This window comes from Halichondria panicea, chromosome 15 (genome assembly GCF_963675165.1).
Source record: "Halichondria panicea chromosome 15, odHalPani1.1, whole genome shotgun sequence".
NCBI classification, from domain to species: Eukaryota; Metazoa; Porifera; class Demospongiae; order Suberitida; family Halichondriidae; genus Halichondria; species Halichondria panicea.
This window is the reverse complement of record NC_087391.1, coordinates 4,526,842-4,540,651: the sequence shown is the minus strand read 5'-3', so window position 1 is coordinate 4,540,651 and position 13,810 is coordinate 4,526,842. Positions and strand designations below refer to the sequence as shown.

Genomic DNA, 13,810 nt, shown 5'->3' with positions numbered 1-13,810 from the left:
GGAAAAAGAAAGGCAGACAAGAGAGGAGTTGAGTCATGACTGACTAGTAGACTAAGCATGAGCAGGAAGCAATGAACAGTATTATTGTTTACAATGGGCACAGGCCAGATACCATAATGTTGGACAACAATGCAACCAAGGCAACCAGCAACAGTAGGTGAATATGCCTGGAGGCATTTGTGGAAGGAATGTAATAAGCTCCCAGTAGGAAATGATAGAAGGTGAATCATAAAGTGAACTACTGCCTGAAAAATCTAAATAGTATCAAGGGTGAGAACGAAGGAATGACCTCTCAAACAACTTGCAAACGTATAATTGCAGCCATACAATTCTTAACATGCCCTAGGTGTTAACCTTATGAATATTCATTATCCATTGCTGTAACTTCAAACAGAGGGAAGAAAGCTCCTTCTCTTTGTCATAGACTAAGCTTTTGAGGACACAATCAATGTGATTATAGATTAAAGACAGTGTCAGCAAGACAATTTGAAGCCTTGCAGGAGCTTAGAAGCAGTTGGTCCCAGCTGACCACATAACACTTAACAACAGACTTTAGAAGGGCTATACTAGAGCATGTGTATATACCACAACAAAAATCTTCAAGGACCTGCAAATTGTCTGTTAATAGAAGAAAGAGTCCTGTAAACAATGGCCAGTTGTTGCTAAGAGACTAGTGGGCAATCAAAGGAGGTTGGTGCTACTACAGTGCAAGATCAGAGTGATTGCTATAATATTATAGTGAGGTTATTGAATCACTGTGTCTGCTAGAGGTAAACAGGAATGTCTTTAAGTCCCTGCAGCTAGACACATACCCACCAGAAGACACATGTTACAGTCAGAAGATACAGCCAGTGAAGGGTTCTAAGAATCCTCCATTGAATAGGAAATAGATTAAAGATCCCAATACACTCAATTCTAAGCAAAATTGAAATCAACAACTATATTAATTTGGGAAGACCTAGAGATCAGTATTGGGATTACCCAACGTCCTACACACTACCTACAAGGTATGAAGCCTCTCAGACTAAGAACTGGATGTTTACCAGATACTATAGAGAACTGTGAAGCAATGTTGTAAGCATACCGCACACCAAGCTGTAATGCAATAAACACTACGCATCCACTGGCACATACATCTGCATGTACATGTAGTTCCTACAAGCTTTCCTGTACTGCAATCAGTTCGTAAACAATTTGTAGGAAGTTGTGTTTGAACATGCCACTTAGATTCAATACGCTACAGTCAGAGGACATGCGTCACGAATCACTACAACTTCAGTGTATTGATGTCATTGTGGCGGTCACGTGATAACGTTCGGCCAATGCACTGAACTTGTAGTGCTTCATATACGCATGTCATATGTCCCACCTCCTCTGGGCCAGTAATAATGAGTGACAAGTGTCATAACCAATTGCAAGTCACTCAAGCAAGTATGTGATGGCCACATAATTATAAGTGTACAGTTTGTATAGTCCTACCACAGCAAGTTGATAAGAAGGTCACCCCAACACATTATAAGGATTCTTTGGTACTGTTTATCCTCCCAATTTGTCCAAGGTATTCTTTAAAAAATCTTTATTACCGGGAGGCGTGTGGGTGGTCATGGGTATAGTAGTCGGTTGATTGGTTTGTCTGTCTGTCTGTCTGTCTGTCTGTCTGTTTGTCTGCTTAAGATTTCTGAGCCTGCTCACCTGGATGCCATAGCGGTGCGTTTACATCATGGATAGCCTTCACAAAGCACGTTACTAGTGGCAGATTTCGATGTTAAAGCTTCATTGTCGAATAAAAGCAAAGAAGCTTGAACTTAACCATTAGAGTTAGCTAGATATAAGTGGATTTAATTCGAGGCACTATAATTATATTACACATGCGCACTATTAGAGCCATGTGGCTACATTTGTTTTTTCATGGGAAGAGACTACAGGCTTCTTTGCTGGCTACTGTGAGCCTACTCTGGTCCCACTGCATGTCAGCCTGGTGTACTTTTAACACTTCAGGCCTGCTCTGCTGTAATCCTACTAACTAACCAGGGCTCCTCAGGTGCCTTATTTGTATAGCTGACTCTGCTGTGATCCTAGTCCTAGTGCATGTGATAGTTCTGATCATGGCCCCACTGCCATAGCGTTCATTGGTAGTTGCTGCTTGGTTTCCATTTTCATGTAAATACATGTATCCTACTGATTTTTACAAACTGCAGCAGTCTTATGAGACGTACAATTGCCGAGGGTTTGCACTCTAGTATTATTCCTAAATTGCTAACAGACAAAGTAGCAATTTGGGTAATCATGGCCAGCGAAATGCAACGTTGTGTATCTCTACATATACATGTATGTATAGGTCATCCAACATTAAGTACCAATCAAGGGGACCCACCTCCCAGCCAAGACCTGCCAGGAACTCCTCGTACTCTCTGCTCCCCCGGCTGTTTGAGAAGATGGAGCTCTTGTCCTCCTGACCTGGTGCCACGTAGAGAACCGCCACCTTGTACGTCTGTCGGCTACTGTGGTGTGTGTGAGTGAGGGTGAGGGATGTGAGTGTGAGAGGTGAGGGATGTGAGTGTACCCGTGTGTGCATGCGGAATAGGTTGCAGAGAGAATTGCGTACTGCACTTACGTCTGTGCCTGCACATTATCGAGATGCTTCAGCTCCAGGATCAACTGCTTGCTCTTCTCCAGCAGGTCCAAGTGGTTCCTACAGAGCAATACATAATCAAACACACACCCACTACATTGTATGTACACCAGCTTCTTCCTAAAATCACAAGCCATAGATACTACCGGGTAGACTGACATTATTACTGATAGACTTTGAAGCTATTGTCACACGAAGGATACTCGCCCCATGTCAGGAAATCCTAGTGTGTAGCATCCTTTGCGCCAAAAGAAGGCCTACTGTTCAAAGGATTGAGCTCCATATAATATGACTAATTATACAGGGAGAATCCTTCAAAAGAACACAGTGTGCTTACCACTGTTGTATGCGGAGGCAATGTGATGAAGGGATACACATGTACAGTACTGTACATAGTGGGTGTCTAATAAAAAGGGAGCCAATTTGATTGCAGACTATAAATTAATTGCTTTTCGGCTATCAGCAAATATCTCAACTATAAATGAGCCTATATGGAATTTAGCAGCCAGTGCATGCCCCCTTATTTAATTGGCTTTTAGGCGAGCTACATAGCCAGATTGGCAACGAGTACCTGATCAATCCACCCACCCCATTGCCCTCCCCATTCACAAGAGCACCCTGGTCTCATTTCCTGCCATCAATCATATCCTGCCCACATGCAGGTACACCCTAACATCCCATTATTAACCAATAGATCATGTGTGTTGAAATTGCATGCACATGCACATGTGCAACTCAAGAAAGGTGAAATTGCATGCACACAGGGCAACTTGTAATTTTAGAAGCTTAATTGGTTTTTAGTTTCTGCTATGTTAATTGCGAGTAGAAAATCCCAACTAGTTTCTGTCATTGGGGACTTGTGATAACCAATATGAAACATACACTACTGTTCAGCTACAGTATAAATTCATAAGAAATTGAAGCACTCACTGATTATCCAACATCCTTTGAAAATAGCTAAGAATACCCAATACACAACACTAGTGTCTGAATACGATGATAACTCATAAGAATCGGAAATAGACAACCACTAAGAGATTATGATGATAAGAGTACACAATGTCAAATCGTCATTAGTTACTGCACATGTACATGTAGCCGGGGGGGGGGTTTACCTTTTCTCCCAACTGAGCATGCCCAGATGTGATAAGAAGAGTCGGCAGTGATGGAAGGGCAGAGAACTGGGGAAGAACTTGGGAATGGCTGCACACTCTCCCTGCATACTGTGGTATGTGCGTGCAAAGAGAAGTCATACACAGAGCAAATATCGAGGCACGTACATGTACGTACATGGAGTACAACCATACTCTAGTTAGTGTGCTAGATATTGCATCACACATCAGCCACTACCTTACAGAGAGCTCAGAAATGATATCAACTATATCACATATCAAACGACGTCCAATCAGAACTGTGTAGACAAGATTACGTAGAACGCTGTACAAACACATTCCAGGCTTCTATTTACCGTATCAGCAAAACTTTAAAACACGGTAATTATTTCAAGCCTATACGCCCTGCAGCCAGTCAAGCTACATACAAGGTGGAGACATGTTAAAATGTCCACGGGAGTTATCAATTAAGAGCATTACTGGCTCAATGAACACACCCAAGGCTCAAGTTTCAAGTGTTACTGACACCATAACTAAATGCCTGCTCTGTTGTCAGTGATGAATGACAACAATCATTTGAGCTAATTGTAATCCAAGAGTATAATACACATCAAGCAGTCCCACGCGAATTTCTAGTGTCAGTTTAGTCGTGATTAACCACTCGTTTAATGTGAACAATTGACTCAGGAAAAGCTACTTAACCAGACATGCACAATCATCAAGCATTTCATCAAATTTAAAAATAGTAGTAAATCTAGTTGTACACACACCAGCTTGTGTCACATACCCAGTAATTGAGACCTCAAACATGTACTAAGGATACTCTTGTAAAGGGTACTACTCTCACCACCACTCTAAGACCTTATAAGGCCAAGCTCAGGAAAGTCCCTTGGCAGAGTGGGTAGGGAGGGGGAGAGATGGGAGGGGAGAGGGGATACATATACATGTACCATCACAACAAATTAGTTGGCTCACTAACTAGTACTTGGCTCACTAGAGGCGGATATCCTACTACAATAACACTTGGCCACTTTCATGTGGTAAGTCGGATATTAATAATTAAGTGCAATTACCAAAAAAGGGGGCTAGTGCCAAGCACTGGTTGCTATATAGTTATTGATCAGCACATAAAACAAGCTTTAGCAGCTATTGGTTTAAAACTCGTCATCTTTTCATTCAAACTACACAACTGTATGTACAAAGTTTGGGTTACAGTAGTACTTGTCTCACACCTTTGCATGTGTTTTGTTTCGTTGACATATCTCTGCTCGTTAAAGTGTTGGTGATTCAATAAGAGGAGCATCTCCTCTTCTGTCCCTCTCACACCCTCGTTCCTTACGCCCACACCACTCCCCACAGGCACAGCCTCACACAGTCCCGAGGTACCAGGGAACAACACACACTCAGGACTGGTGGTCTCAATATGCACCAGTAGCTAACGAGAGAGATCAAACAGAATTTGTTAAGTCACAGAACAGCAGCATGAAACGCACACTAGGATATTGTTGCACATGAAGTATAAATACTGAATGCTGGTTCCTGAATGCTGCCTATCATGTCATCCCATATAACTACAGTGTAAACTGAGCAGTCCTCTTCTTACTCATACAAAACATGTATCTCAGTGTTACATAACAAGCAAGATAGTAAATGCCTCCTCCCTGCCAAAGGTATCAGATTCGGTAGCTACAGCAATACAGCCACAGCAAAGATTAAATGTTCACCCCAGATGGGATTATCGATCACTAGTTTATAGTGGAAAGAAAATAACTAGGTACTTTTAGCTCCGCCCTCCACTCTAGAACACGGTGACTCAACTCACATCTTCCAGGACGTCTCTGCTTGAGTTGTTATGTGTTCTCCAGGAGGGTGGTTGGAGGGGGTCACTGGGGAGAGAGGGCGAGTCAGGGACGGGGGTAGACTGGGAGATCAGGGACAGATAGTCCATTAGAGACTCTGCAGTCTCAGAGCTCGTCAGTGATGGGTGGTGGTCTGTGTGTGCGTGTATATGTGCGTACGTGTGTGTGTGTGTGTGTGTGTGTGTGTGTGTGTGGGTGTGTGGTGGTGGTTTTTTGTGTGTGTGTAACAAAAGAGAGATAATTAACGAGAATGTGTTTGTGTTTGTGTGTACTGTGCTTGTATGTGTTTGGTAAGCACTACAGTATGTCCGGACAGCTAGGTGGTCCTTATGAAATTCAAAATTCAAAGCATTTAGACTGCACACGAGGCCATTATCATAGTGTTTGCCCACTACAAGAGCATTGTTGTCATACATACTGACCACAAACATAAATTACAGCTGCCTGCTGTGTAAGATAAACAGAGTTGGACTAACCACTGCCACTGCCAGTCTGCAAGGCCGTTAATCTCATCAGGGAGAACCAACAAAGGACATTTTTGGAATCTTATCAGTTTAAGACCTGACCAGTTTGGGTCACAAGTTGGAAGCCATGCAAATTAGGCACACACACAGTAGTGGCTCAGGTTATGAGCTGAACAAACACCTCAGACTAGTCTAAACACTATAAAGTATGGAGTCCAACGTCTTGAACCTAGTGAACAACAGAATCCCCAACAGTGAGCATGCAACTAATCCATTATCCATACGCATTGTTCTGTAATGAGACAGACACGGTAATCCTAGCCATTGGTCCTATTAGGCAGGTATGAGCAACTAATTTCAGTATTATTAATAATCGAGGATAAATGTGACAAACTTTCTGAGATTCACAGTTCACAGTCGTGGGAGTTTGTGATATCATTGAGTCCTCCCACTTGGGCCGAGACTAAACAGTCACAGACTACCTTTAGAGGGCACATGTGTGGTGCACTTCAGAGAGCCCTTGTAGTGGCTTCAGCTCTACCATTGAACATGCTGGCAACCTCAAGCAAGTACTAAAATGGTCAAAACTAGAACCTTATTAAGAAGAGCCTTAAAGTCCACTGCACGTATGCTGCACACCCACCCACTAGCAGTGATTATGCTGGGTCCTGGGCCAAGTAGAAACATGTGTAGCGTATCCACCTACTCATTTTGGTTTTGCTGTGTATGCATCTGTTTGTATACAATCAGCCAGCGGTCAAAACACATTAATTGGATTATGAATATCATTAACTACACCAATGAATATCTACACATCTTACTACTGTTGTGTCAACAAAGTGTGTCCATTTACAAGTTGTAGTGGCACAACAAATATTGTGGGACAACAAAAGGGGGAGCCCCACAACCATACCTAACTCTAGCCTCCTTCGCAAGGCCTAAATCGAGGCTAACCTAACTCACGATCTAAAGAGTGCCGAAATGTGATCATTTAGGACATTGGAAGCGTGACTAATGATACTTGTGGCTTAACTTCCAAGAATTGAGCCTCCTATGGAGTTCACAGAAATAGAGGAAATCATGACTCAAGCTATTCCATCACACACACGTACGTACATATGTATGTAGTCATGGTGACTGACCTTTTGACTTGGCCTGGGATCGAGGCTAACCTAACTCACAATCTAAAGAGTACCGAAATGTGATCATTTAGGACATTGGAAGCGTGACTAATGATACTTGTGGCTTAACTTCCAAGTATTGAGCTACATAGTTCACAGAAATAGAGGAAATCATGACTCAAGCTATTCCATCCCACACACGTACGTACATATGTATGTAGTCATGGTGACTGACCTTTTGACTTGGCCTGGGATCGAGGCTAACCTAACTCACGATCTAAAGAGTACCGAAATGTGATCATTTAGGACATTGGAAGCGTGACTAATGATACTTGTGGCTTAACTTCCAAGAATTGAGCCTCCTATGGAGTTCACAGAAATAGAGGAAATCATGACTCAAGCTATTCCATCACACACACATACGTGTAGTCAGGGTGACTGACCTTTTGACTTACTGGAGTTGAGTTTACAACTAAGATAGGAAATGCATCATTTTATGTCACATGGGAAGTGCTCCTAAAGACTTAAAATATGAACTACCTCTTTCTCACTTTACACAACAGGACATGATAATTATGGTGACTAACTAAATAGTTGCATTGGCACATATTAAAACCAGAGAAATTAAAATCATCAAAAGTAGAAACTACTTTTAGAAGCCACCGAGAACTGGTTTCATAGATGAAGCAATTAATAATATGATTTCCTAGTAACACACATGAAGTAATGGACAACCATTACTTATTAGGAATCACAGAAAGAATCAAAACATGATCCAAAGCGTATAAAGAATGCTAATCGTACCACATCAAAGAGATCTAACCGGCTAGTTATAAACAAGCTAGTGTGGGAAACCTCCTCATTGGCAGTAACCCAACTCAGCAATAACAGGTGACCTAGGAATCCAGGAATATACCGGCCCTGCACAACATCCTGTGATCATGTCAGATTATGGGTGGCTGATTAGTTAATGAGTCTTTACAGCCATATACACACACACACTTGTTCCATTTTTATGTAATAATCGATTATGATGCAAGAAGACGCATGCTAAAAACACAACTGTGCATAATAATAAGAGTGTTCCAACAAACGAAGTACACTGTATGTAGTCGCTACCATCCAACTGATTGCCCCCACCCCACTTGACACCACCCCCCTTCATGTTGCCCGGTAGTTAGTAGCTCATCAAAAAAACGTTGGTTGCTATAGGCACCCTTTATCTAAGTATACAATTTGGATCAAAGTAAGACAAACGTACACACACACACACACACCTACACACACACACACACATACCTACACACACACACACACACCTACACACACACACACACACACCTACATGCACGTACAAAATACTCAATGCATGTAAGTACGAGTACACAGGGAACACCTTTTATACACCACTTTCCCCTAAACACACACGTTGCATAGTCACAACTAAACATACACATTACATAGTCACCTAAACACACACGTTACATAGTCACAACTAAACACTACATGTACATACACGTAACCCTAGGAATCATGATCAATGCTCTTAGACTAGTGCTCTGTCACTAACAGTAGAGACACGCTTTCTAACTCTTATCTCTTGATAACTGTAATAGTCTAATCACTATCTTATTCATTGCAAATTTGATTTCACAGTTTATACAACAGCATGTGGTTGTGCCGTAGGTTGAAAGAACGCCTACTACAGTTTTAAGTGGAGTTGCTACTATTCCTAATGAACTCTTGGTACTAGTAAGGTGAATAATAATAATAATACGTTGTGTTTGCAAACTTGATTAAGTAGCGAGAGTAATCCACAATACCCAACACCAACAAACAACAACAGAAGCTTAGCCGAGTCACGCTGATAGTTAACCTAGTTAACGCAACATGCACTCACTCAGAGGGCTTATGGGCCAAATAGGGGACCTAGTTCTGCTTTTGAAGAGCTGCATTTGGTTGTATGGATTGCACGCCTCGTTACACATGCATGTACAAGTACAAGTACACACGGCCACTCACCTATGGTTACAGGAGTGGGCCGTGTGATCCATTACATACTTTAATTGAATAAAGGCTATCAAATTTCGCATACAGGAAAGGAAATAATTAATGATCTAGCTTGGACATACATAATTATACTACATCGATCTCCACTTATACTGTACATAAATATTATACAGTACACAATGGTTCAAAAGGTTAATCGAAGCATACAATGTGCATACCACAAGCTTGCCCTTCAACTTATGGTATATATAATACGCTAAGATTACTGCGCGGGCGTTTAATCAGGTACATCGTAATTTTGCAAAAAGCATAACTGCATGGAGACTCACCATCTTGTGAGGGGGTCTTCTCTGGCCCGTAGAGCACGGCACTGTCCCAGCTGTACTTGCCACTCACATCCCTCACTATCACTCTCGTCTGGTAGTTGGCCGTCTTAACCTCTGAAGGCACGCCACTCAGCTGAGTGTGTGTGAAGGGGGAGAGAGGGGTTAATGAGTATATTATCGTTCTACACATATATGTAGATACTTACACACTAAAATCAGTACAAGAAGAGTTAAACAGTTCTGGGCAGGGTTATATCCAGTGGAGGGGAGGAAGCTTCTCTCCCAACCACTCTAGCTCTCCCCCCTCCACTAACTGGTAAATTCTTAATTAAAAACTACGGAGAGTCTACAATCTACAAAATGGCATTTCTGAGGAGCTAAAATAATTTTTTTCCCGGGGGAGGACCTGCGAACCCTCCTTACTTAATTTGTCTCCCCTCCCCCCTCCCCCCCAAAGATAGAACCCTGCTAGGTCAGACAAAAATATTCACTCTCAATTACGTGACTGCAAGTACAGTACAGAGCATGTATATAATGCTGTACAAATTAATGACACAAACTACCGCACAGAACAAGAGTATCGGTTTTTTTTATTACACAGCAACCGAGAAAAGTAGCATGGCTACCGACACCACATACGGATATTCAATTAAAAAGATATCAAATACAGAATTCCTGAAAGGCCTCAAGTCTCTCTTAGGAGTGCAGCTGTGAAGGAAATACCAAAATAGATCAAAGGCTGGGGTGGTATGGACGGAGGACGTGTCACTGTGAGATAAGTGGCAAATCACCTTTTGAATGCGGACAAGTGTAATAGGACCTCTCATTTTCATTAAATCCCAAGGATGCTTAGCCATAAATATGTGTCCTAAGCTTATGGTTGGAAGAATTTAAGTGCATATGCTAACGATACACATGTACATGTACATGCAGTGTGTGCTTATAGGGTCACCTTTACAGTACATGAAGGAATGTTTTTGAGCCAATATTATGCCAGCTACAAGATGATCAGTCAAGAGAACTATGGTAAAACTACTTTATTGATAGCAAACACCGTACCGATAATATAATTATACGCACGTACTTTTAACTGTATTATTTACATGGAGTGGAAGTAACCAACTAAAAACTACATATCCACGCCAACAAACAGCCTTGTATATGTGAGCACTAATGCTGGCTTGCCAACCACCCACTGATTCTTGCAAACAGTTTGTACACACAAGCACACCGTGTTGACCCTGCCAGTATCAACAATGCCATAATGACCCGTTGCATGTTGTTTTTCCACTTCACTTGCCAACACAAACACTTAATATCTATTAACCAGGCTAGAAACCACACTCTAGAGGTTTCACACGGCAAACAAAGATCAGGATAATCAAATAAGCCTCCAAACCCAGCATTTTTAGAATGTTTGGTCTGCAGAGGAGCCAGATACCACAGCAAAGATCAATTATAGCAGTTACTTTGTCTCTATTGAGTGAATAATTGTCACAGAGCCGGCCTTCAAAGGGGGTGGTTTGGCAGGCGAAGAAAAGTGAAAGGAGCAGAAATAGTAAAATTAGAACTAACCACTACCCGTTGGCCAAGACGGCAATGAAGCAATTTGCATTTAATATATAATATATGGTACACTTCCTTGATAATGGGATTTTCTATTGCAGATCCAGGGCTGCATTGAGGGGGGTAATCGCCCCCCCCCCCCCAGGATCTGGCAGATTCATTTGTACTGCTATAGTTCTGATGACTTCGCCCCTCCTACATTTTAATTTGCTCATTTCGCCCCCCCTGATCCAAAATCCTGGATGCAGCCCTAACTGATCTGAACATAATTATCGTGACCCTAAATAATAGTTAATTAATAATGTGCGACTCACTTGAGTTGGAATCTCGACCAGAGTGACGATGGCCGTGTTGTTGAAAGAGAAGAACTGTGTGTGTGGGGGTGGGAGTGTGTGAAGGGGTGGTGTGTGTGGGAGTGTATGTGGGGGTGGGGGCGTGTGAAGGGGTGGGGATGTGTGGTGAGTGTGTGTGAGGGGGATGGTGTGTGTGTGAGTGTGTGTGAGGGGGTGGTGTGTATGGTGAGTGTATGTGAGGGTTGGGGTGTGTAGTGAGTGTATGTGAGGGTGGGGGTGTGTAGTGAGTGTGTGTGAGGGTGGTGGTGTGTGTGGTGGGCTCAATTCACACTGGCGAATGAACAGCACTGGAGTGTGCATAATAAAAAACAAGTAGTACATACACATCCGTAGTAACAGCACTCACTGACATCATGTACACTGTATACACTGTATAGTCTAGTGGGTCCTCCATTATAGACCATAGCTAGTACAGTACATGTATCATTAAGAATACCTGAACTCTAGGAGAGTCGAATATCTCGGTGGATAGCTCGTGCATATGTTGGAAGGTGGGGCTGTCGTGATACTCACGCACCACCGAGCTCATCTGGGCAGACCCACAGGAGAACGGGAAATGCCCCAACAGATTCAACAAATGAGTGATAACCTGAGTAGGTGGGTGGGTGGGTGAGGGGGTGGCACAGACATAATTATAATTATTAGTGGGGTAATGCACTGTTAGTTGTGTGTTCGAGTGATAGTGTACATTGGTAAAGATCATCAACATAAAATTAAAAATACGTACCGATCTTGCTGCTATTTGGACCTTGTCCACAAGGTTAGTCAGTCTATACGAGGACAGCTGCACACCTGCATGGCAACAGCACATGACAACGTAAGTACATGCATCTAGTGGCCATGTATACTAGCATCAACAAATTCAATCAGCTAGAACATAATTATAATGGCATTACAGTCCACCCCACATGGAATAAAATTAAGTCGCTTTGTGGGAAAGACAGACCACAAAAGTTTAAGTAAATTACTCAACTATAGAAAAGCTTCACACAATACATTACCCCTGTTGTTTAATACGTACCACATTCTTACATCTTAGCAACCTCCGAGAAATATTACTAACACCTAGCAACACAATTTCATCATTACCACATAAGCGCCTGTGTATATATTTTACACAATGTACACACTCTGAAAAACGATGAAAGAAATACATTCACAAAAAGTACAACAACTCAATCTGAATACCCAGAAACTGGCACAGCTAGACTATTGCCTATTACCTTCAATTATGCACTGTTACATGTGCAAACATCCAAGGCTGCTGCACTAAAATTCAATTACAGCTAGCCTAGCAACGGAGGCACTTTGAACCAGTGCTTTCCCAGACCAGACACACTACTAGGAGCTCATGCTCCTGACTCTACTTCCTGTTGTCCACCCCCCTAATAGCACATGATACCCGGCCCACAATGGTTCACACAACCAAGACAAGGGTGTTAAATCCTATTAGGGGGATATCGTGTTCTCTATTGTGGAAAGAAGACCTGTCAGAGCAGACACAGCATCACTGGACTAGCTGAGAGGATTATTATAACCGTGGGTGGAGAATGGCTTCAGCACACAAGAATGCTTTGTGCCCCATCGTGGGCGGCTGGGTATTCAATCTGATAAACCAGCTAGAAACAATAATTCTCTGTGTCATCCCAAACAAACAACGGTTCTCAAGCAACCAGCGATGCTGTAACACGTACAAATTGAGGTGCAATTAAGTTACTTGCATGCTGGTTGTTCTAATTACACTTGTATGAAAACATCCCACAAAATCCATTCGCATGCACCCTGAACTTCCATTACAAGGTCACACTTACGCTATGCTATTGACTTCAATATTACATCAAGGTCATGTGTACTATGTAGAGTCACATAATTATAACAGGTAGAAGCCTTACAGTCAGAACCAATTATGAAACAGGTCAAAATGTCATCATTTGAAGACGTGACAACTATTAGTGCTAATTATTATATAAGCATGACTTGTGTATTAGAGCACGTACTGTCGGTGCTCTTGTGTGGTGTGGGTGTGGTCCTATCCTTGGAGACACGCCCACTATGCTCCCCCCGAGGAGAGCGTCCCTGTGAGTGGTCCATTGGGGCCAGTGTCAGAGTCACGGGGTTACGTACTGTGAACACCTGCTTGGATAATTCAATGCTGCCCGCCGCCACCTGGAGCACCTGGGGATATGTGGTGTGTGTGTGGGTGTGGGATCTGCATAATACTGTACAGCGGAGGGCATAAACTTTCACGAAAAGACCATTAAGAAAGGTTTTTGCGGATTTAATTTTCACGGAATAGCAGCCTATTTGCAGCATGCATGCAAGCGATATTAAATTTGAGGGTATAAATGTTTGCAGTACATGCTAATC

General features: G+C 42.4%; 1 protein-coding gene across 1 annotated transcript in view; it reads right to left on the bottom strand.

Moving 5' to 3' along the window:
- Window positions 1–13,810, bottom strand: part of LOC135349167 (ral GTPase-activating protein subunit alpha-1-like) — a 31,486-nt gene that overhangs the window by 5,771 nt on the left and 11,905 nt on the right. Inside the window, exons 18-27 of the mRNA XM_064547663.1 lie at window positions 13,441–13,618; window positions 12,171–12,235; window positions 11,880–12,032; window positions 11,405–11,458; window positions 9,528–9,657; window positions 5,567–5,736; window positions 4,977–5,179; window positions 3,748–3,855; window positions 2,615–2,692; window positions 2,375–2,501 (exon numbers count right to left, since the gene is read on the bottom strand). Coding sequence (XP_064403733.1) covers window positions 2,375–2,501; window positions 2,615–2,692; window positions 3,748–3,855; window positions 4,977–5,179; window positions 5,567–5,736; window positions 9,528–9,657; window positions 11,405–11,458; window positions 11,880–12,032; window positions 12,171–12,235; window positions 13,441–13,618 — 1,266 coding nt within the window. The remainder of the gene's footprint in view (window positions 1–2,374; window positions 2,502–2,614; window positions 2,693–3,747; window positions 3,856–4,976; window positions 5,180–5,566; window positions 5,737–9,527; window positions 9,658–11,404; window positions 11,459–11,879; window positions 12,033–12,170; window positions 12,236–13,440; window positions 13,619–13,810) is intronic.